Source organism: Pygocentrus nattereri, chromosome 6, assembly GCF_015220715.1.
Source record: "Pygocentrus nattereri isolate fPygNat1 chromosome 6, fPygNat1.pri, whole genome shotgun sequence".
NCBI classification, from domain to species: Eukaryota; Metazoa; Chordata; class Actinopteri; order Characiformes; family Serrasalmidae; genus Pygocentrus; species Pygocentrus nattereri.
The window spans coordinates 4,793,875-4,817,759 of NC_051216.1; the positions used below are offsets into that span (position 1 = coordinate 4,793,875).

The 23,885-nt window shown below is 44.6% G+C and overlaps 2 protein-coding genes across 4 annotated transcripts in view; one reads left to right on the forward strand and one right to left on the reverse strand.

Annotated features, from left to right (window-relative positions):
• Nucleotides 1–254: 254 nt before the first annotated feature.
• gmppaa (GDP-mannose pyrophosphorylase Aa) lies at nt 255–19,508 on the forward strand. 2 transcript variants are annotated; one of them, XM_037539671.1, is made up of 13 exons: nt 255–476; nt 3,183–3,280; nt 3,617–3,720; nt 3,928–4,120; nt 4,965–5,024; nt 9,939–10,069; nt 10,208–10,222; nt 14,063–14,197; nt 14,648–14,745; nt 14,830–14,876; nt 15,822–15,914; nt 17,210–17,378; nt 18,835–19,508. In XM_037539671.1, the coding sequence occupies exons 1-13, from the start codon at nt 437–439 to the stop codon at nt 18,933–18,935; spliced, it is 1,284 nt and encodes a 427-aa protein (XP_037395568.1). In that variant the 5' UTR covers nt 255–436; the 3' UTR covers nt 18,936–19,508. The 2 variants fall into 2 exon arrangements, with proteins under 2 accessions (XP_037395568.1, XP_037395569.1); XM_037539672.1 differs by lacking the exon at nt 10,208–10,222.
• Nucleotides 19,509–19,954: 446 nt separating this feature from the next.
• Nucleotides 19,955–23,885, reverse strand: part of si:ch1073-416j23.1 (rac GTPase-activating protein 1) — a 28,627-nt gene continuing 24,696 nt past the window's right edge. For both annotated transcript variants that reach the window (XM_017685211.2, XM_017685212.2), the window contains exons 11-16: nt 23,685–23,790; nt 23,152–23,284; nt 22,033–22,159; nt 20,993–21,104; nt 20,824–20,901; nt 19,955–20,136 (exon numbers count right to left, since the gene is read on the reverse strand). In XM_017685211.2, coding sequence (XP_017540700.2) covers nt 20,847–20,901; nt 20,993–21,104; nt 22,033–22,159; nt 23,152–23,284; nt 23,685–23,790 — 533 coding nt within the window. In that variant the 3' untranslated portion in view covers nt 19,955–20,136; nt 20,824–20,846. The remainder of the gene's footprint in view (nt 20,137–20,823; nt 20,902–20,992; nt 21,105–22,032; nt 22,160–23,151; nt 23,285–23,684; nt 23,791–23,885) is intronic.

Below are 23,885 nucleotides of genomic sequence, written 5' to 3' on the forward strand. Positions count from 1 at the left end.
TCTTATCTTATCTTACATAATCCCCTTTGTTTATTTATTTACTCAATTAATTTATTAATTTATTCTTATATTTGATATACACTGTATAATAACCGCAGAGAACATTTTATCTACATTAATTATAATAATGAACAATCTGTCTATCTAACCTCGTGTCTTCCTGTCTGTCTGTGAGTCTGTCTGACTACCCATGGCGCTACAAGGTGGCGCTGTAGTCTACTAAAGAGACTTTTATTTTGAATTCCAGTCGCCCGTCATCGCTCGTTTCGCCTGCTGGGGAAGCGCAGAGGAAAGTAAACAGAGACAGAAAGCAGGCGGTTATTCCCGCTTATCCCGCGATATAAAGCCGCGTTACAGCAGAGACGCGTTGGGATGAGCGCCTGAGGCTTTAGACGGTCTGATAACGGCGCTGTTTGGTTGGAAGTAAAGCAGCAGGATGCTGAAAGCTGTGATTCTGATCGGAGGGCCCCAGAAAGGTGAGACCGCGCAGTAAATAGCCTTAATATTCATATATCTGCATTAATATTGATATTAGTGAATCTGAGGAGAGAACAGGCGCTTTACTGACACCATCGCACTGGAAACATGCGCTTAGATTTAGGCTCGGTTTCAGAGAGGACGCCAGCGACCGAGTGCATGATAAGAGTCCCGATAAGAGTCCCGATAAGAGTCCCGATAAGAGTCCCGATAAGAGTCCCGATAAGAGTCCCGATAAGAGTCCCGATAAGAGTCCCGATAAGAGTCCCTGCTGTCTTACACCGAACCTCTAACTCCAGTTAAAGGCGAGAGCTCGTTCATTTTCAAAGCAGATCGAGCAGAGTGATCACAACGCGTTTCATGAGTGACCAGGGGGTCGATAATGATCAGAATCAGGACCATTTTACTGTGCCAAGTATGTTATACACACTCACACCCACTCACACTCACTTGCATACATACACACACACACTCTCACACACACACTCTCACATACACCCACACACATACACCCACTCACTCACATGCATACACTCGCACTCACATACACTCACTCACTCACTCACTCACTCACACACATATACACTCTCACACACACTCACATACATACACTTGCACTTACACACACACACACTCACATACACCCACTCACATACACACACACACACATACACCCACTCACTCACATGCATACACTCACTCACTCACATACACACACTCACTCACTCACTCACTCACATATACACTCTCACACACACTCACATACACTTACACACACACCCATCCACTCACATACACACACTCACTCACACGCACACACACACACACAGAATTAGTGTTGGTGAGTCACACATGCATGACATGCAACACACTGAACAGGCCAAACTCGCGGACTGATAAGTGTTTAACTCCGAGAGAAATATGTGAAAATATGAAAATGCAATGAAATAATAAAATGAGAATAAAACTCAGTGAAGAGCCAATGTGACCGGAGCTGAAGAGATGTGGGAATATCTGTCCGCAGGTCTGAGTGGACGTGGAACTATTACTTACAGAGTAATATCAACATCTGTGCAGTTGTGTGAGGAAGCGTTCTTACAGAGGACTTTGATTGTGGAGTATGGTTAAATGGGGGCAGTCGTGGGCTGGAGGTTAGGGAACCGGCCCTGTGACCGGAACGTCGTCAGTTTGATCCCCAGCACCGACAGTATGTGACCGAGGTGCCCTTGAGCCTGACACTATTGCTCCAATGTAGGGACTGGTGTTTAGGGACTGGTGTTTAGGGACTGGTGTTTAGGGAATAGTGTTTAGGGACTGGTGTTTAGGGACTGGTGTTTAGGGACTGGTGTTTAGGGACTGGTGTTCAGGGAATAGTGTTCAGGGAATAGTGTTCAGGGAATAGTGTTTAGGGAATAGTGTTTAGGGAATAGTGTTTAGGGAATAGTGTTTAGGGACTGGTGTTTAGGGACTGGCGTTTAAGGAATAGTGTTTAGGGAATAGTGTTTAGGGAGTAGTGTTTAGGTACTAGTGATTAGGGACTGGTGTTTAGGGAATAGTGTTTAGGGACTGGTGTTTAGGGAATGGTGTTTAGGGAATAGTGTTTAGGGACTGGTGTTTAGGGAATAGTGTTTAGGGACTGGTGTTTAGGGACTGGTGTTTAGGGAATAGTGTTTAGGGAATAGTGTTTAGGGAATAGTGTTTAGGGACTGGCGTTTAAGGACTAGTGGTTAGGGAGTAGTGTTTAGGGAGTAGTGTTTAGGGAGTAGTGATTAGGGAATATGATTAAGGGATCATTTCTTGTCACTATTGCTCCAATGTAGGGAATAGTGTTTAGGGAATAGTGATAAGGGGATTATTTCTGGTCGCTGCACTAATGTTAGGAGGAAATAGTGTTTAGGGAGTAGTGATTTAGGAATAGTGATTATGGAGTAGTGATTAGGGGATCATGCCTGGTCACTATTGCTCCAATGTAGGGAATAGTGATTATGGAGTAGTGATTAGGGGATCATGCCTGGTCACTATTGCTCCAATGTAGGGAATAGTGATTATGGAGTAGTGATTAGGGGATCAAGCCTGGTCATTATTGCTCCAATGTAGGGAATAGTGATTATGGAGTAGTGATTAGGGGATCATGCCTGGTCATTATTGCTCCAATGTAGGGAATAGTGATTATGGAGTAGTGATTAGGGGATCATGCCTGGTCACTATTGCTCCAATGTAGGGAATAGTGATTATGGAGTAGTGATTAGGGGATCATGCCTGGTCACTATTGCTCCAATGTAGGGAATAGTGATTATGGAGTAGTGATTAGGGGATCAAGCCTGGTCATTATTGCTCCAATGTAGGGAATAGTGATTATGGAGTAGTGATTAGGGGATCATGCCTGGTCACTATTGCTCCAATGTAGGGAATAGTGATTATGGAGTAGTGATTAGGGGATCATGCCTGGTCATTATTGCTCCAATGTAGGGAATAGTGATTATGGAGTAGTGATTAGGGGATCATGCCTGGTCATTATTGCTCCAATGTAGGGAATAGTGATTATGGAGTAGTGATTAGGGGATCATGCCTGGTCACTATTGCTCCAATGTAGGGAATAGTGATTATGGAGTAGTGATTAGGGGATCATGCCTGGTCACTATTGCTCCAGTGTCCTGCTCCAATCATTTCTGGTCGCTGGACTCATGTTGTTGTTGTTTTTTTAGGCACGCGATTCCGTCCGCTGTCTTTCGAGGTGCCCAAGCCTCTGTTTCCGGTTGCAGGAGTCCCAATGCTGCAGCACCACATAGAGGCCTGTGCTCAGGTACGTGCTCTCTCACTCGTTCGTGAGTGTGATAAATTAGAGTGAAATTATCTTCCTCCAGGGCCTCAGAGCAATAAACAAAACGAGACTTTCTACACGAGACCACACGCTTAAGACGAGTCAGGCAGGCAGGAATGTCGAGTCAAGAGTCAAGAGGCTTTAATTGTCATTCCATCTTAAGTACACGTACACAGTGGAGTGAGTGAGTGTGTGAGTGAGGGGGTGTTCAGTCCTTGTGTACTGCACTGTAAATACTTTATGTATTTATTACATAACACAAGAAAGGAAGCCAGTAATATTGAGCGACGTAAATAATGTGCTGAAAATCCTCCACAGGTCCCAAACATGAAGGAGATCCTGCTGGTTGGGTTTTACCAGCCAAACGAAGAGCTCAACCGCTTCTTACTGTCCGCACAGCAAGACTTCAAAGTATCAGTTAGGTGAGCGCACCAGTAGATCTTTTTTTTTTGGAGCACTTGAAAAATCTGTACTTCTGAATCACTTCAGTGAAAGCATTTTCACCCCTATAGAAAACAGATGAGCGTGTAGTTTATCTCGCCAGGTCACCGTGACTGGCTTTGTGAGTCGCTGCGTTAGAGAAGCTTTTCTCACCTGCGTCTGCTGTGTGACCCCTGATGTGAGAGCAGGTACCTGCAGGAGTACGCCGCTCTGGGCACAGGAGGAGGCATTTACCACTTCAGAGATCAGATCCTGTCGGGCTCCCCGGAGGCCTTTGTTGTCATGAACGCAGACGTGTGCTCAGAGTTTCCCCTGATGGACATGCTGAACTTCCAGAAGGAGCACGGGGACGCGCACAGCTTCATCATCCTCGGCACTGCGGTTAGGAGATTTACATTACATTACAGCAGATTTCCCTTACATTACATTACTTTACTGTATGGCTGCATTAAATTACATTATAGAAGCTCTATATCACGTCACGTTATATTACAGAGCAATCCTTTTAGCTGCTTTACATTACAATATATTACAGAACATTTACATTGATTTCCAGCTGCATTACTTTACAGCAGCATTACATTACAATACATTATAGAACATTACATTATACCTGCATTGCATTACATTATGTTACAGAACATTATAGAACTATTACTTTATAGCTGTATTGCATTCTATTATAATACGCTACACAACTATTACATTACAGCTGCAATAAATTACATTAGATTACATTCCTATACATTATATTGCATAGTATTACATTAATTTATAGTTGCGTTAAATGATACTTTTTTAAAGTAAACAAACGGGGAAATTCCACCTCCGCATTTAACCCATCCGTGCAGTGAAACACCACATACACACTAGTGAACACACACACTAGGGGGCAGTGAGCACACTTGCCCGGAGCGGTGGGCAGCCCTATCCACGGCGCCCGGGGAGCAGTTGGGGGTTAGGTGTCTTGCTCAAGGACACCTCAGTCATGGACTGTTGGCCCTGGGGATCAAACCGGTGACATTCCGGTCACAGGGCCAGTTCCCTGACCTCCAGCCCACGACTGCTCTGACATTGCATTAGAGCAACATTACATTACATAACTAAACTATTACATTTCATTCTAGCAGCATAACATTACATCACATCTTCAGCTTCTGTCAGCTTTAAACTGCCACCTGATACTGAAGGAGATTCCCTAACAGTGATGCCTTTACATTTGCAGGCCAACAGAAAGCAGTCGTTAAACTACGGCTGCATTGTTGAGAATGAGCAAACGAGTGAGGTAAGAGCTTTCGGGGCTTGTTTGTGTGCGTGCGCATGTCTATATATAATATACAGGACTGGGTGAGAGTTTTAGGCATCTAATCAAATTTTTAACCAGTTGACCTCAGCAGGGAGTTTATCACAATATACATTAGAATAAAGTCGCATTTATAATTCAGATAAACAGAAAAACAATAAAAAGTAACAAGAATTTCTCGGGTCCATATTTTTCCTGGACACCTTCACAGCCGCCACAGAGACTCGTTAATATCATCAATTACATCATGAGCTCAATTTACTGAGCACTGATTGGTCAAACCAGGAGCTGCTTTATAACTACATATAATACTGGACTTCGTCGAGGAGCGGCTTGGAGATGGGTCAACAAACACACCAACATCCAGAAAATCAGTATTTAAGATAAGATAAGATAAGATAAGATAAGATGATCCTTTATTAGTCCCACAGCTGGGAAATTCACAGTATTACAGCAGCAGCAGAGTAACAGAAGTAAGGCACTCAGTAAAAACAGGAAACAGTATAAATAATAAAAATGAAAGTTAAATCTTGACTATTTACAACAAAATAAGAATAATGATAAAATAAGAGTTGCATAAGATCTGTACTGCACTTTGTATTGAACATATTGCACAATGAAAATGTTTACATTCTGAATGTATATTGTGTGTGTTGTATGCGTGTGTATATTGTGTGTGTATGTGTGTATTTTGTGTGTGTGTATGTGTGTATTTTGTTTGTGTGTGTGTGTGTGCGTGTGTGTGTGTGTGTGTGTGTGTGTGGTCTCCTGGGAGCAGTGCTGGTTGAACAGTCTCACAGCAGCAGGAAGGAAGGACCTGCTATAGCGCTCCTTCACACGCTTGGGGTGGAGGAGCCGGTCACTGAAGGACCTGCGATAGCGCTCCTTCACACGCTTGGGGTGGAGGAGCCGGTCACTGAAGGACCTGCTATAGCGCTCCTTCACACGCTTGGGGTGGAGGAGCCGGTCACTGAAGGACCTGCTATAGCGCTCCTTCACACGCTTGGGGTGGAGGAGCCGGTCACTGAAGGACCTGCGATAGCGCTCCTTCACACGCTTGGGGTGGAGGAGCCGGTCACTGAAGGACCTGCTATAGCGCTCCTTCACACGCTTGGGGTGGAGGAGCCGGTCACTGAAGGACCTGCTATAGCGCTCCTTCACACGCTTGGGGTGGAGGAGCCGGTCACTGAAGGACCTGCTATAGCGCTCCTTCACACGCTTGGGGTGGAGGAGCCGGTCACTGAAGGACCTGCTATAGCGCTCCTTCACACGCTTGGGGTGGAGGAGCCGGTCACTGAAGGACCTGCGATAGCGCTCCTTCACACGCTTGGGGTGGAGGAGCCGGTCACTGAAGGACCTGCTATAGTGCTCCTTCACACGCTTGGGGTGGAGGAGCCGGTCACTGAAGGACCTGCTATAGCGCTCCTTCACACGCTTGGGGTGGAGGAGCCGGTCACTGAAGGACCTGCGATAGCGCTCCTTCACACGCTTGGGGTGGAGGAGCCGGTCACTGAAGGACCTGCGATAGCGCTCCTTCACACGCTTGGGGTGGAGGAGCCGGTCACTGAAGGACCTGCGATAGCGCTCCTTCACACGCTTGGGGTGGAGGAGCCGGTCACTGAAGGACCTGCGATAGCGCTCCTTCACACGCTTGGGGTGGAGGAGCCGGTCACTGAAGGACCTGCTATAGTGCTCCTTCACACGCTTGGGGTGGAGGAGCCGGTCACTGAAGGACCTGCTATAGCGCTCCTTCACACGCTTGGGGTGGAGGAGCCGGTCACTGAAGGACCTGCTATAGCGCTCCTTCACACGCTTGGGGTGGAGGAGCCGGTCACTGAAGGACCTGCGATAGCGCTCCTTCACACGCTTGGGGTGGAGGAGCCGGTCACTGAAGGACCTGCGATAGCGCTCCTTCACACGCTTGGGGTGGAGGAGCCGGTCACTGAAGGACCTGCGATAGCGCTCCTTCACACGCTTGGGGTGGAGGAGCCGGTCACTGAAGGACCTGCTATAGCGCTCCTTCACACGCTTGGGGTGGAGGAGCCGGTCACTGAAGGACCTGCTATAGCGCTCCTTCACACGCTTGGGGTGGAGGAGCCGGTCACTGAAGGACCTGCGATAGTGCTCCTTCACACGCTTGGGGTGGAGGAGCCGGTCACTGAAGGACCTGCGATAGCGCTCCTTCACACGCTTGGGGTGGAGGAGCCGGTCACTGAAGGACCTGCGATAGCGCTCCTTCACACGCTTGGGGTGGAGGAGCCGGTCACTGACCAGTGTTGTCTGACCAGTCCAGTTTACAGTTAAGGTGCACACCCAGGTACTTATAAGAGTCCAGTCTTTCAGTGTCCGTTCCCTGGATGTTCACTGCTGGAGGGGGATGTGTGCGCCTGCGGAAATCCACCACCAGTTCTTTGGTCTTCCCTGCATTGATCTGCAGGTGATTCCACAGACACCAGTCCACAAAGTCCTGAATCAGTTCTCTGTTCTCTCCGAGTCATCAGAGAACTTCTGTAGGTGGCAGTTTGGTGAGTTGTACATGAAGTCTGCAGTGTACAGGGTGAAGAGGAACGGTGCTAACACCTTCCCCTGTGGGGCCCCTGTGTTACAGACCACCATGTCGGACACACAGTCCCTTGTCCTCACATACTGTGGACGGTTGGTGAGGTAGTCCAGGATCCAGTGTGTTAGGTGATGGCCCACCCCTGCCTGTTCCAGCTTGTCCTTCAGGAGCCCAGGCTGTATGGTGTTGAAAGCACTGGAGAAATCAAAGAACATGATTCTCACAGTGCACCCAGGCTTCTCCAGGTGAGAAAGAGCTCCATGCAGCAGGTAGATGATGGCATCATCCAGCCCGATGCCAGGTTGGTAGGCAAACTGAAGTAGGTCCATAGATGAGCTCACCATAGGGCGGAGTTGTCTAAGGACCAGCCTCTAGGACCGGCCTGTAGCTGCTGAGGTCCTTTGGGTGCTGTGTTTTCGGCAATGGCACCACACAAGATGTTTTCCACAGTTGTGGTACTCTCCTCAGCTTCAGGCTTGTGTTGAAAATGTGCTCCAACTATCCCGCACAGCTGATCTGCGCAGGACTTGAGGAGCCTGGCACTGATGCCCTCCGGCCCTGTAGCCTTCCTTGCCTTGATCTTCCTGAGCTCATTTCTCACCTGGGCCACTGTGAAGGCCAGACTGGAGCAGGAGGGGTGCTGAGTATTGGAATGTGTGAAGATATATATATATATATATATATATATATATATATATATATATATATATATATATATATATATACACACACACACTGCTCAAAAAAATAAAGGGAACACTCCAATAACTCATCCTAGATCTGAATGAGTGAAATATTCTCATTGAAGACTTTGTTTTGTACAAAGTTGAATGTGCTGACAACAAAATCACACAAACATCATCAATGGGAATCAAACTTATTAACCAATGGAGGCCTGGATTTGGAGACACACACAAAATTAAAGTGGAAAAACACACGACAGGCTGATCCAACTTTGATGTAATGTCCTTAAAACAAGTCAAAATGAGGCTCAGTGTTGTGTGTGGCCTCCACGAGCCTGTATGACCTCCCTACAACGCCTGGGCAGCTCCTGATGAGGTGGCGGATGGTCTCCTGAGGGTTCTCCTCCCAGACCTGGACTAAAGCATCCGCCAACTCCTGTACAGTCTGTGGTGCAACGTGGCGTTGGTGGATGGAGCGAGACATGATGTCCCAGATGTGCTCAATCGGATTCAGGTCTGGGGAACGGGTGGGCCAGTCCATAGCTTCAATGCCTTCATCTTGCAGGAACTGCTGACACACTCCAGCCACATGAGGTCTAGCATTGTCCTGCATTAGGAGGAACCCAGGGCCAACCGCACCAGCATATGGTCTCACAAGGGGTCTGAGGATCTCATCTCGGTACCTAATGGCAGTCAGGCTACCTCTGGCGAGCACATGGAGGGCTGAGCGGCCCTCCAAAGAAATGCCACCCCACACCGTTACTGACCCACTGCCAAACCAGTCATGCTGAAGGATGTTGCAGGCAGCAGATCGCTCTCCACGGCGTCTCCAGACTCTGTCACGTCTGTCACATGTGCTCAGTGTGAACCTGCTTTCATCTGTGAAGATCACAGGGCGCCAGCGGCCAATTTGCCAATCCTGGTGTTCTCTGGCAAATGCAGAGCAAACCTTCTTGCCATAGCTCGCATTGATGTGCCATCCTGGATGAGCTGCACTACCTGAGCCACTTGTGTGGGTTGTAGAGTCCGTCTCCTGCTACCACGAGTGTGAAAGAACCACCAACATTCAAAAGTGACCAAAACATCAGCCAGAAAGCAGAAAGGTACTGAGAAGTGGTCTGTGGTCCCACCTGCAGAACCACTCCTTTATTGAGTGTGTCTTGCTAATCGCCAGTAATTTCCACCTGTTGTCTGTTCCATTTACACAACAGCTGTGAAACTGATTGTCAGTGTTGCTTCCTAAGTGGACAGTTTGATTTCACAGAAGTTTCATTTACTTGGAGTTATATTGTGTTGTTTAAGTGTTCCCTTTATTTTTTGAGCAGTATGTATGTATGTGGGTGTGCATGTGTGTGTGTGTGTGTGTGTGTATGTATAATCATTACTAACACACATAACTACACAAATAAATAGATTTTGAAAATGTGTTTTGGGTGCCTAAGACTTTCACACAGTACTGTTCACACACACACACACACACACACACACACACACACACACACACACACACACACACACACACACACACACACACAGTTCAGGTTTACTTGGAAATGTTTTTACTGTCCACGGTTTTCTTTGCAGTGTTTGGTTAAGTACAGAAAAATCTTTCACCCAAAAAACAAAAAGTAAAAATCATATTTTTCTCTTCAGGTGCTGCATTACGTGGAGAAACCCAGCACGTTCGTGAGCGACATCATAAACTGTGGAATCTATCTGTTCACCCCGGACATCTTCCAGCACATCGGCGCCGTTTTTCAGAAGAACCAGCAGGACCTGATGCTGTGAGTGGGGGCAGATCTCTCGGGGTTCAGCTGCACCTTTTCCATTTCCTTCATTTGGGTTTCCTCATTTGTTGTTTACCTTCACTCTTCTTCCTTTCTTCCATCCTCCTGTTTTTTTCTGTTGTTCTCCATCATCAGATACCCGTATGAAGGGTAAGTTGTGGTGTGGTCCTGCTAGTGGCGTAGGTTTAGAGAGAGGCTTGTGGAATGTAGTAATAACCGTAGGTGGTGCTGAGTAGAGTTTAGCTGGGTGTGTTCAGCTTCTGTCTGGGCTGCAGTCAGAATGTGTGGAATAACAGGGATGTTTTAATGTTTTTGTGTGGCTACAGAACATTTTGCACTTCTTTTGGCCTCAAAACAGCCATTAAGTACAAGTTTTTCAAGTTCATTTTTCAACAGTAGATCAACAAACAGAACCTTGACAGCTAAATCTACTCTCAGTCCCTCTTCACCTTAATTCCAGCTTCCGTTCTTCTCAGGAGCCTCACTTTCAGCTCCTCAAAGAACCTGCAGACGTGCCTCCAAAGCTCAGTCTGAGAAGCTGGTTGATGATCAAACCCATTCAGTGGTGAGGCCTGGACTCTGGGGCGGTCAGTCCGTCGTCCAGCTTCTTTCTTTGATGTGTCCGTCTCCTTTTCTCAGTGAGGTTCTTCTTGATCAGCTCCACGTCCTTTCAGACCCACAGCGCTGAGTGGTCTTCTCACAGTAGAAGGATGGACAGAAACACCTGTGGATGTTTTCAGATCTGAAGCAGCTTGATCTTCTCCTCTCTCTCAGAGATTGGAGTCGACCAGCTCTTCCAGGTGGTTGTTAGGAGCCACATTTTCTCTGGAGCTTTCAATCAGATCTACATTTGACTTTCTCCTTCTTTATGCAAGTGGATCATCTTCTATGTAATCTCCTCAGAAATATCTTCTGACAAATGAATAACTTGTACTTAATGACTCTTTTGACTTGAGAGTAAATTATTGGAGGGTGGTCTCTGGCTTGCCCAGTACTGTACTTACATTCTCAATGCTGTATCGTCGTTAAATGACTAAATCCTTTTTTGTGTTTAGCTTCGTTTTTGGCTTTACAGTTATTAACACTTGTGACTTTTGAGGATTGTTGTTTTATTTTGAACTAAAAAAGATTCACCAAGGAGAGAAATGGCCTCAAACACACCTCATTAACATTAATTAACAGTAAAGTCAGTATGGGTTTGGGTTACGCCACCCACTTCTGCCCAGGAGCCTGAACTGTCCAACTGCATTGGTCACGGAATCATACTTTTCCACACAGCCTGATCTTTTATTCCACTTTTCCGTGGCTATGATAAGCTTATTATTCAGCAGTTACAGATTTCAATGCAAAGCCCACCCTGTCCAATTAAGGGGTTAAAGGGCCCTTATTCTGCATTTTTACATGTATAATGTAGATGTGGGCGATATAATTAAACACTGCAATACTTCAGGGAATTTTCTCGATACACAATATGTCACGATATTTATTTTTTCAGGCATCTGATCAGTTGGAACAGAAAAAAAACAACCAGCTGCTACATGTTAAAAATACTGTAAAAAAACTGGGAATACATTGATTTTTATTCTGTATTTTGGACTAAATCCAGTTAAACAGGATTAATTTTTATCTGCTTATAATAAAAAGTACAGTTGGTCAGTGCTCTACTGGTATTGACTGACTTTCAGAAAAACATACTGTATTGTATTGTTATTTATATATATATATATATATATATATATATATATATATATATATATATATATATATATATATATATATATATACACAAACCGGATTCCAAAAAAGTTGGGACACTAAACAAATTGTGAATAAAAACTGAATGCAATGATGGCAAATGTCAATATTTTATTCGTAATAGAACATAGATGAAAGATCAAAAGTTTGATCTGCGTAAATGTAACATTTTAAAGGAAAAATATGTTGAATCAAAATTTCACAGTGTCAACAAATCCCAAAAAAGTTGGGACAAGTAGCAATAAGTGGCTGGAAAAAGGAAATAGAGCATATCACGAACAGCTGGAAGACCAATTAACACTAATTAGCTCAATTGACAAAATGATTGGGTATAAAAAGAGCTTCTCAGAGTGTCGGTGTCTCTCAGAAGCCAAGATGGTAAGAGGATCACCAATTCCACCATTGTTGCGCAGAAAGATGTGCAGCAATACCAGAACGGTGTTACCCAGCGTAAAATAGCAAAGACTTTTAAATTATCATCATCAACCGTGCATAACATCATCAAAAGATTCAGAGGATCTGGAACAATCGCTGTGCGTAAGGGTCAAGGCCGTAAAACTCTACTGGATGCTCGTGATCTCCGGGCCCTTAAACGTCACTGCACCTCAAACAGGAATGCCACTGTCAAGGAAATGACAGATTGGGCTCAGGAATACTTCCAGAAAGCATCGTCAGTGAACACAACCCACCGTGCCATCCGCCACTGCCAGCTGAAACTCTACAGGGCAAAGAGGAAGCCATTTCTGAGCTCCACAAGCTCAGACGTTTGCACTGGGCCAGGGGTCATTTAAAATGTAGTGTGGCAAGCTGGACGACTGTTCTGTGGTCAGATGAGTCACGATGTGAAGTTCTTTATGGAACACTGGGACGCCATGTCATCCGGACCAGAGAGGACAAGGATAACCCAAGTTGTTACCGACGCTCCGTTCAGAATCCTGCATCACTGATGGTTTGGGGCTGCATGAGTGCTTGTGGCATGGGCAGCTTGCATGTCTGGAAAGGCACCATTAATGCAGAGAACTATGTTCAGGTTCTAGAACAACATATGCTCCCATCTAGACGTCATCGCTTTCAGGGAAGACCCTGCATTTTTCAACAAGATAATGCCAGACCACATTCTGCAGCAATCACAGCATCACGGCTACGTAGGAGAAGGATCCGGGTACTGAAACAGCCAGACTGCAGTCCAGATCTTTCACCTATAGAGAACATTTGGCGCATCGTAAAGAGGAAGGTGCGCCACAGAAGGCCCAAGACGACTGAACAGTTAGAGGCCTGTATTAGACTTGAATGGGAGAGCATTCCTATTTCTAAACTTGAGAGACTGGTCTCCTCTGTCCCCAGACGTCTGTTGAGTGTTGTAAGAAGAAGGGGGGATGCCACACAGTGGTGAAAATGGCCTTGTGCCAACTTTTTTGGGATTTGTTGACGCCATGAAATTTTGAAACAACATATTTTTCCCTTAAATTGATACATTCTCTCAGTTTAAACTTTTGATCTGTGATTTGTGTTTTATTCTGAATAAAATATTGACGTTTGCCGTCTCCACATCATTGCATTCAGTTTTTATTCACAATTTGTTTAGTGTCACAACTTTTTTGGAACCCAGTTTGTGTGTGTGTGTGTGTATGTATGTGTATGTGTGTATATATATATATATATAATCTCGATGTAACCAACGTGGCAAATTATGCTTATCGGAATAGGCATATACAAACATTTCTGTAGGGTTATGTCAGTTGTCATGTCAGGCTTATGTAGCTGTCAGCCTTACGAACTGTACCCTACATCCCAGCACTCATTGGGCAGAAGGCAGGAAACGAGAACAGGCTGCCAGTCAACCACAGGGCAGACAGACAGACATACACATTCACACTGACACCGGGGCAATTCAGCCTCTCCAGTTCACCTGACTGCGTGTCTTTGGACTGTGGGAGGAAACCCACACAGCCATGGGGAGAACAGCTGATCGTCCGGCCGGGTAATCGAACCCAGACCCTTCATGCTTTTTGTTTATCACAGTGTTGTCATATTGTCTGTAAAGGCTTAGAGGAAGGGAGCAACCTTGAGCCTGACCAAAGCCTCGGTCTAAACGTCTCCGCTGCATTGTGGGGTCGCGGGTGGTGCAATAATACTGTATTGTTCTACTGGAGTTTCACTCGCTCAGTAAGAGTCACTTCTCTCCGCCGGAGTCCTGCAGGAGCGCGCCTGTAATGCCGAGTGTTGTGTCTGCAGAGACGAGCAGTCTAACGGCTGGCAGCGAGCCGAGGCCATCCGTCTGGAGCAGGACATCTTCACCGCGCTGGCAGGCCAGGGCAAGCTCTACGTCTACAAAACGGACCGATTCTGGAGCCAGATCAAGTCCGCCGGGTGAGCGCGGGGCACAGACCACTTGCATGCCATTTATCTGCCCGGTCAGATAAATTAACACACCCTCACACATCCACATCAGAAAATGCACCTCTGCATGTTTTAATGCACTGTTTGCTGAATATGGGGGGAAAAATAAAAGATAAAATGTGGCCTGTGCAAAAGTTACGGCTTTTGTTTTCACCCATATGTTAAATTCAGCGTTTCAAATGAGCAGAAAACCGTTAAAAATTCGTTAAGGTACCGTTTACGATAAAATGCAGTCAAGTGCAATGCGCCTCGGCGGTCTCATGCCTGCCAGATGTTAATAAAATAGGCTTAAATAAACATATAATAAAATGCTTTGCCCAGTATGGTTTCAGTTAAAGTCACAAACACGTATGATGTGGAGCCAAATAGGCATTACAGTGTAGAGTAATATACTGTCAGTGATGTTTCTTCTTTTTGCAGCTCTGCCATCTATGCCAGTCGACTGTATCTCAACCAGTACCATAAGACCCATCCCGAACGACTGGCCGCGAATAAGGACGGAGGGCCTAAAATATGTGGTAATTGTTTCTGCTGGGGTTTGGGGGGCTTGGTTTGAACCTGTTCTGCCGACACTCCTCTAAACCCACCTTGTCTGCTTCCAGGAAACGTTTACATCCATCCGACGGCCAACATTGACCCCACTGCTGTGGTGAGTGAAATCACTGAGCTCAGAAAGGACGAGTGAAGCGCTTCGTGAAACAGAAAGATTTTCTAAGACAGCTGGATGGACTCCAGCGCAAGTGTCTCATGCAGTTACAGCTTCTTTCCACGGGAGGGCGCCTTCACCTTAGCCATGTTCTTTGGCAGCTTCAAAAGCCCTGCATGTCCTACAAACCACACACGTAGAAAAGATGATTCCTCAAGGGTTCTGTAGGTAAGAAAATGGTTCTGTATAAAACCCTTGCACGATTAAAGGATTCTTTCCATGGTGAAATGGTTCTTTAGATTGTGTGTGGTTCTATATAGCACCAAAAAGGGTTCCTCTGTTGCTACAAGCTTGTCATTGAAACACTATCAGGTGCTATATTGAACCATTTTCCATAGAGGTTCTATATAGAACTGTCTACAGCATGTTCTCAATCAATCTAAAGAACCCTTCGCTCATGCAAAGGGTTCTTTGCGTGTCCTTGGTTCATTATAGAACCGTTTTCTTTACTATAGAACCGTTGAAGAACCGTGTTTTTTTTTTTTTTTTTAAGCCTGTGTCCAGCGCCTCACAGTTAAAGGGCCTAAATTACAGACAAACCAGGATTTCTTTGCTTTTTTGAAATGAGAGTTTGGTGTAGTAACATATGTTGGTTCCTAAACGTCCCAAACTGATGTCATGAAAACCGAATATCAGCGTCCAGGTCCTGCAACATTATAAGGAACGTTTCAGCCCCGGCTGCTTTTTGAGTGGGCAGCCAGTCAGAACAGAGATCGTTTACATTGATTTATATCAGTCTTAGAGACAAAAGTACTGTATTGAATTCTAATGGATTAAGATGGAACATTTAGGATAATCATAATATAGATTGAGGAATATCAGATATGGGCGTTTTAATCACTTCCAGCCATGCCTCTGTTTTTATCCTCGGTCCTTTTAATCGTACAGTTGGGTCCGAATGTGTCGATAGGAACCGGAGTGACGATTGGAGCTGGAGTTCGAGTGAGAGAGTCCATCATCCTCCATGGAGCCACGTTACAGGTCCGTCCTCTGCTCGCTCCGTCACGTACTTCCCATAAACGCTGCCTGTCAGAAGTTTGGGGACACCGACCCGTTTGAAACATAAATCGTTTGTAAAATATTTCACAGGTTTCTTTTTCTGTGTTAAAAGCTCATATACTGACACTCTCGACCCAAACACCTGAACAGGGGGATCGTATGAGTGGACTTGGACTTTATTCTTAAGCTGGCATAGTCACTAATATTTCCCTGCTTTCAGACCAAAACCTTGCATCTCCATAATGGTGACGGATAAAACACACACTACTTTCAGTGCAAATCAAGGGAACCAGACTTTTCTGTGTGTGTGTGTGTGTGTGTATGTGTGTATGTGTGTATGTGTGTGTGTGTGTGTGTGTATATATATATATATATATATATATATATATATATATATATATATATATATATATATATATATATATATATATATATATATATATATAAATAATATCTTGCTGTTGTCTGAATAAAATCTTGTGTATGCATTTTAGTCATTTTTCTGTTTATGACATCACCTGAAAATACCCGACATCCTTTACATTGTGTGTGATGTATGGACCAACATGAACGGCCCAAAATGACTTGGAAAGACGTCTGGTTCCATTGACTTACATTAAAAGTAAAAGTATTTCCTTCTCCTGTAAAGTCATGATTTTGGAGATTTAGTTTCCTTGTTTTAAGTTAGTTGTGAGCTTGTTTGTCAGTTTTAGTTATTTTAGTAGGTTTAGTCTTTTTATTTTCTTCATTAATTTGGATGTTTCTGAAGAGGTACTGTAGATATGAGATATGAGTGTGAAGAACTTTATAGAACCTCTATGTAGCGTAAAGCTGATGGGAAGAGCCCATCAAATTGATGTAGAATTTCTACATAAAAAAGGATCTCTCTTCTTTTTTTAGGGAACCAAAAGTGGTTCTTCTATTGCATTGCTGAGAGAAGCCTTTGTGGTGCCTTGTTTGTATGTAGTTTGTTAGTTACAGTTAGTTATATGTTTATTGGTTAGATTGTTCGTTAGTTGGTTTCTTTGTTGGTTTGTTTTTATTTCATTAGTTAGTTAATTAGTGTATGTAGTTCCTCAGCAGTGATATTAGATTGTAGAATGAAAGGATGTTATATTTAGACTTCTTCTCCAACCTCAGTAGTTACAGGTCACTCTGCCTCTTTTTGTCCTGTACATTAACGCTGTAGAGCAATGCTGACCTCTAGAGGACACAGTGTGCAGATACACTGACTGTGTGTGTGTGTGTGTGTGTGTGTGTGTGTGTGTGTGTTGCAGGATCACAGCTGTGTGTTAAACAGCATCGTGGGCTGGGAGAGCACTATTGGTAAATGGGCGAGAGTGGAGGGCACCCCGAGTGACCCCAACCCCAATGACCCGTACTCCAAAATTGACAGCGAAACCCTCTTTAGAGACGGAAAACTCACTCCATCCATCACCATTCTGGGTACGGCTTCACACAGTCATCCATACAGACCATGAAAATATACTTTACCCTCGCGCTTCAGTTCAGAAAGTTTGGAACCAAGAGGTTCAGTCTTTTCTAATATGCCAATTCATCGAAAATTCACATATTTCAAACAATAGTAGTACGTAAGTAGTAAGCTAGGAACCCGGGGCCGTATTACAGAAACTTCCTTAATTTAGGAATCTTATCTTGTCTTCAGCATCTTTTCTTCTCAAGTTAGGAAATCTTAACCTACTCAACCGAAGTCGACAATCAACTGTCGCGTCTGTTACCTAGCAACTGATCATACACGCAGAGCTGAAACGCAAACACCAAGTTAATTCTCCAGACAGCTAATGTTAAAAAAGGTCAAATAAAACAAAAGCACGATAAACTGAAAGAATGTTGTGACAGCGCCCCCTGCTGTTTATTAGAGCGTCGCCGATTCACAGTTTCGGTCTCCATTTCCCAAACGCTTTGGCCGAACAGACGCACGTTCAGCTCGGCCTCCTCGTTATTCACCACCATCACTGTAAGATTTCATCACCAACATTAACACAGGAAGGTATTCAGAGGGACGGTGGAGTCTGAGTCGGCAGCGTCTGAGTTCTTAAATGTCGCTGTTAAAATAAAAACCTCACAAGTCAAAGCAGTGTAGATAAATGTAGCCTCATTATGCTGGTTATAGTGAACTGAGCTGCATAAAACTGCAGAAATAAAAAAAAAAAGCACTAAATTCAGCCTTTACTGAAGTTGCCATGACAACAAAGCAGCTAAGATATGATCCCAGACTTATTTTCTGTAATACGGCCCGTGGAAAAAACAAACAAACAAATAAATAATAACAACAATAATTTCAGATGTTCCCAAACTGATGGAGCTGTAGCTGCTTCCATAATGACTGAGAAAGCTTTGTTCTAATAAGTCGTATTCTGAATTACCCCGTAATAAATTAGTAGTAAAGAAGAAATTCTAAAACCGTCATCATCCTAAATGATAATTTAGTATATTTTTCACTTTGAGCCGCCACTGGCGTGGAGTGCTACATGAAATAAAAATGATTATTATATTGTATATTATTATAATAATATCGCTGCTGTCGGAACAAAAGCTTGTCTCCATTTTTGCTGTTTTTCAGTTTTAGGCATAATTTGAAAACACCCGTTACCCTTTACGCTGTATGTAAATTTCACGATGAAGGGATCCAACCAAAAGGACCAACATCGCTTGTAAAACCATCTGGTTCCATTGACTTACATTAAAAATAACGTGGGTTTTTTCCTCCGACGTCAGCGCTATTGAAAGTAGTTGAAATATTGAATCCAAGGTGTAATAATTCATTTTGCTCTGTGGTTTAGTATTAAATTCTGCACTGTACAGGTTATGAGAAGTGATTCTGAACATATGAGCAGCAGTTATCAGTCACTGATCGAGCTGTTGTCTGTGTTAATCGCAGGCTGCAACGTGACAATCCCGTCTGAAGTCATCATCCTCAACTCCATCGTCCTTCCGCACAAAGACCTCAACAGGAGCTTCAAAAACCAAATTATTCTGTAAAAAGTCGCATTTATAGATTTTACTGTAGTCATTTCAGCCATATCTTAGCATTTTATGCAAAAGCCAAGCAGGGAGCTGTTAATGTTCTTCAGATTCTTCAGCCTTAGTAGTACTTTGGGAAGGCCAGTTGGGGTCATTCTGCACTCAGAGTTGTCTTTGTAAGTGTGCAATATTAACACGTCCAGAGCCACAAACTCTCGTCTCTCTGCAGCTGAAAAGTTTAGAACATGACATTTACTGTCGCAGCTTCTCACTGAAAGCGATAATGAGCTTCTGAGCAGCCGCGTCTGTAGTGGTCTTTGTAGAAATGTACACAATGTGAATTTGTACAAATAGGTGGGAGATAAACTTCAACCGAGCTGCATCGTTTGGCATTTCTCTCCACTGCCTGTTCTGTAAAGGGAACCGAAACGCTGTAGATCAAGTCTCCGGGCGGCTGCTGAATAAATCATGTCCCGTTGCTGTTTAATGGAACTGCTGTCACGTTTATATTCATAGGCGGCGGCTTTTTGAGCAGCATCTTCATTATTACAGACACATGAAAGACAACTCAATAAAGGCTGGCTAATTGGGGCTGTTATTGTTTGTTTCTGTAGATACCTACGCATGTCCTGTTAGGTGGCAGCATCACTACAAAACAGTCAGCGTATCTCTTAGGCCTTGTTCATCCTGCCCAAATCAAAAAAGTCTAATTTGATCGTTTGAAATCCACGACACCAGCTTAGCTACACTATTGGGAAAGTATTGGGACACATCACACCTACAGGAGCTTTTACGACTCCCATTCTAAATCTATAGGCTTTAATATGCAGTTGGTCCTCCTTTGCAGCTACAACAGCTTCCACTCTTCTGGGAAGCTTTTTACAGATTTTAAATGTAATGATTTGATAAAAGGTTTCTGCCAGTGTGGTTTATCCTATAAAACCTGGACAGACACACATCAGTGGATGAAGTTTATTCATTTTTTTTAACAAAGTGCTTCCCAAGTGCCCTCATTCTGTGTAATGGTAACAGCTTTTTTTTTTTTTTTTAAATGTCCATGTATATTTAGTGTAATCGATTTTCAGAGCTGGCAGTCAAACCTGGGATTTTCTTCACATAAAGACCTTTTGCTTGAAGGACCTCCAACTTGGAAAGCAGATGAGCCCAAAGGTGAGGTTTGTCTCACACCAGTGTCAACACATGAAACCCATCCCTAATCCTTTAGACACAAAGACACAAATCAGACCAACAGCTTAGGACAAAAGCATATGTGCTTTAAAGGGAATATATGTGCATAAATAAACGGTTATGAAGTAAACAGAGCCGTTCAGAGCGGTTTGGTGTGAAACGCTCTGCTCCAGAGAAACTTACCAAGTCAGATCTGTTCACAGTGGTGGTGATAGGAACCAGACGTCCCTCTAAAAGCTCCTCACAGAAAGTTCCTACATGAACTGGTTCTGGATTCACTGCCTGATGACTGAGATGCTGTTTTATGAGAGTTTAGAGAAGTCTTAAGTCTATTCCTGGTGATGGGAGACATGCAGGAAACTTCATGCCATCATCTACATTCCATATAAGCTCAGAAGACTTGTGTAGGTTCTCTGGTGGTTCTGGATGGTAAATAAAGTGTCTATATCTGTGTTGTAGTCATGGTGACCCCTGGTCTGAACCATTTCACCCCAAACCGCTCTCAAACACTGAATTATGCAGAGAATACAGGCGGACACTGGAACTGCCCTTTCAGGGCTACAGCGGCTGCAGTGATGCCTCGAGTCTCTTGTGATGTTTTGCATGTAAATCCACAGAAATGTGCTTGTGAGTCATGATCTGAGGCCTGAAACATCACAGCACTGCATGTAGAAGTGTGTTTTCTAGTGCATTTGTACAGATTCTCTCAGACACGTACTGTACATGCAGGCTCTCCATCCGTCACTTTGGCGAGGTGAAGAACTTCTTCTTTCCCAGCTCAGTTCTGGGTTTGCCTCTGCAAAGGAGCAGCGTTTTCATGAGCATCACACGTGTTCCCGCTGAGGACGAACCCAGCCGAACGTGCAGCGTTAGTGAGGGTGACTTACGGGTTGTTGAAGGCGCTGCCCAGGTTTTTGATCTTGCCCTTGATGGAGGCGCTGCCCGGCGTGCGGGTGTATTTACTGAGTTCAGGAGAGGTCACGGGTTTGAACATCCGGTCTGAAGGACACAACCAACAAATCCTTCATCAAACAACTAAATCAACCAGGTTCTTTACATCAAGCAGTCGGTGCCGAGACCCAGCAGAGCCGAGTTAAAGCACACAGGTGGACCGTTAAACAGCTATTTAGGCGATGTGTTTAGACCGAAGTCAATAAAACAAAAGTGGTTCTTCAAGGGTCCTTTAGTAAAGAAAATGGTGCTATATAGAACCATAAACACTCATGCCGCTCCTTTGCATGATTAAAGGGTTCTTAAGAATGTGCTGTAGACTGTATATGGTTCTATGTTCTATGAACTGTATGCAGGGTTTGGATTGATGACTGCATGCATGGATTGATGGGAGGGATATTTGGATGAATGTATTTGGATACACGAAAGTCTGGATTGATGGATGGGTGGATGGAGGGATATTTGGATGGATGCATATTTGGATGGATGCATGGATGGATGAATGCATGGATTGATGGGAGGGATATTTGGATGGATGCATATTTGGATACATGAGTGTCTGGATTGATTGATGAATGGATGGACGAACGGAGGAACGGATGGATTGATGAGCATGCCGTTTATTCTGCTGCTGCTATTGACACAATGTTCAGTTGCTGCTGTGTTAAAAATGAAGCATACGCAGAATGTCCGGTTTACTGCTGAACTAACGGTTTAAGCTGCTTGGCTATGAACACAGATGTTTAAGACTCTCCTCACATGCAGGTGTAACAGCTGAAATCTGTAGTGTTCACAGGAAACACCTGACCCACACCTGACCCACACCTGACCCACACCTGACCCACACCTGACCCACACCTGACCCACGTTTCATAAAGCGATGTGTTTAATAATACCCATGCGCCACTGCAGCCTGGGAAAATGAGGCCGTATGTTCGGCCTAAACAACACACGAGTGAAGTAAATCCAAACTTACCTCGGTCTGAGTTCGCAGCAGCGCTGCCGATGTTGGCGTCCACCACAGATGAAATCACCTGGTCACTCTCCACAGTCAGGAAGCTTTGCCAGTAATCTGCAGGGAAGGAGAGCAGCCGGGAGACCACCTGCACCAGGGGAGATACACAATATCTCCACAAGTTTGTAGACACCAGCGTTTCCTCTGAAATGAAGGGCATGAATAGTGAGTTTGTACTGCAGTAACAGCCTCTACTCCTCTGGGAAGGCTTTACACTAGATGTCAGAACATTGCTGTGAGGATTTGATTGAGCATTAGTGAGGTCAGGTACTGATGTTGTCAGTTCTGGGCCACTCCAACTCATCCGAAAGGTACTGGATGGAGCTCCGTCACTCCAGAGAACACAGTCCCACTGCTACACAGCCCAGTGCTGGGGGGCTTTAGACCCCTCTAGCCCATGCTTGGCATTGGTCACGGGGACCTCAGGCTTATGTGTGGCCTCTTTTTCTATTGGCTGATTTTAGTTCGCTCCTAATCTGTCGTGCCAGAAACGTTTACACAATGCGTCCACCTGCAGCATCGCACAGTGCATGATGGGTTGCCTCACCGTGCCGCTGAAAAGTTTCAACTTTATGCAAATGAGCGCTGCTGCTGTATTGCCTTCAGCCAATCAGGCAAGAGTAGAACATCGGCAAACATGAAACATAACTCCCTCCAAATACACATTATAATAATAATAATAATAATAATAATAATAATAATAATAATAATAATTTGTTTTTATACATACAGTTGTATGCAAAAGTTTTGGCACCCCTAGTCAAGGTCCATGTTGAACACCTCCTCTATAAAGAACTCAACTGCACATGTTAATGCACAGTCACTGTTTGCTGAATTTAACATATCAGGAAAAATATACACAAGGTGTGCAAAAGTTATGGCACATTTTATCATTTGTGTTTTGAACATTTTGCAAAATGTTCAAGTCAGTAAATAAACAGAAACTGTGGACTAAACTTTGCAGAACATGTAAATTAACTGTGGGAGTTAAATGTTAAGCTCCAATCAGCACTCACTAAGACCCCCGGAGTCCAGGACAGTGACCGATTTAACTGGGAGATGAGTTACTGGGTCACTAACTTTGGGCTGTGTGTTCGTGTCTCTCATGATGGTCAGCGGTGACGGCTCTGGCAGGCCGTGTCCGATAATAGTGGGTCCAAAGACACGGGCCAAATTATTCTGATCCATCTGACACTGAGGACTGCGCATAACCCTGAGAGAGAGAGAGAGAGAGAGAGAGAGAGAGAGAGAGAGAGAGAGAGAGAGAGAGAGAGAGAGAGAGAGAGAGACGGACAGACAGAGAGACACAGAGAGAGAGAGAGAGAAAGAAAAGTGAGTCCCCTCATTCAGTGTACATAGCCCCATCCACTTAGCCTACGGCAGTTTAGCCCCACCCACTCAGTCTATGGCAGTTTAGCCCCACCCACTCGGCCTACGGCAGTTTTGCCCAGTCCAAGAGTGAGTGGTCAGTATAATAATGAGTGACTGTATTCTCTACATGAGGCCACATTAAATGCACGGGGGCATTGGGGGGGAAAGCATTACAGGCAGAAGGTCTCAAATGGGCCTTCAGCCAGCAGCTGTAGTAGCTGGCGTAACAGTAACAGTAAGACCTCTGTAGGTGCAGCATGAGGAAGGCCAGCGTCTCCCGGTTGGCCTGGGGCAGCTCTCCGACAGCCTGAAACATCGTCGCCGAGCTGTTGTCATCATCCGCCAGTTCTGTAAGTGAGAGAAAGCCGTGAGTCTCAGGCAGCCGTGGAAACGGATTTAACCCCCTTACATAAGCTCCGTGTTCGGGTTTTAAAACGCTCCGG

What these genes read in the sequence shown, in the direction of transcription:
- gmppaa (XM_037539671.1), top strand. Translation starts at nt 437, where the DNA reads ATGCTGAAAGCTGTGATTCTGATCGGAGGGCCCCAGAAAG. An exon ending in AGCCAGATCAAGTCCGCCGG is followed by an intron (nt 14,198 to 14,647) that starts GTGAGCGCGGGG and finishes TTCTTTTTGCAG; the next exon opens with CTCTGCCATCTATGCCAGTC. An exon ending in ACATTGACCCCACTGCTGTG is followed by an intron (nt 14,877 to 15,821) that starts GTGAGTGAAATC and finishes TTAATCGTACAG; the next exon opens with TTGGGTCCGAATGTGTCGAT.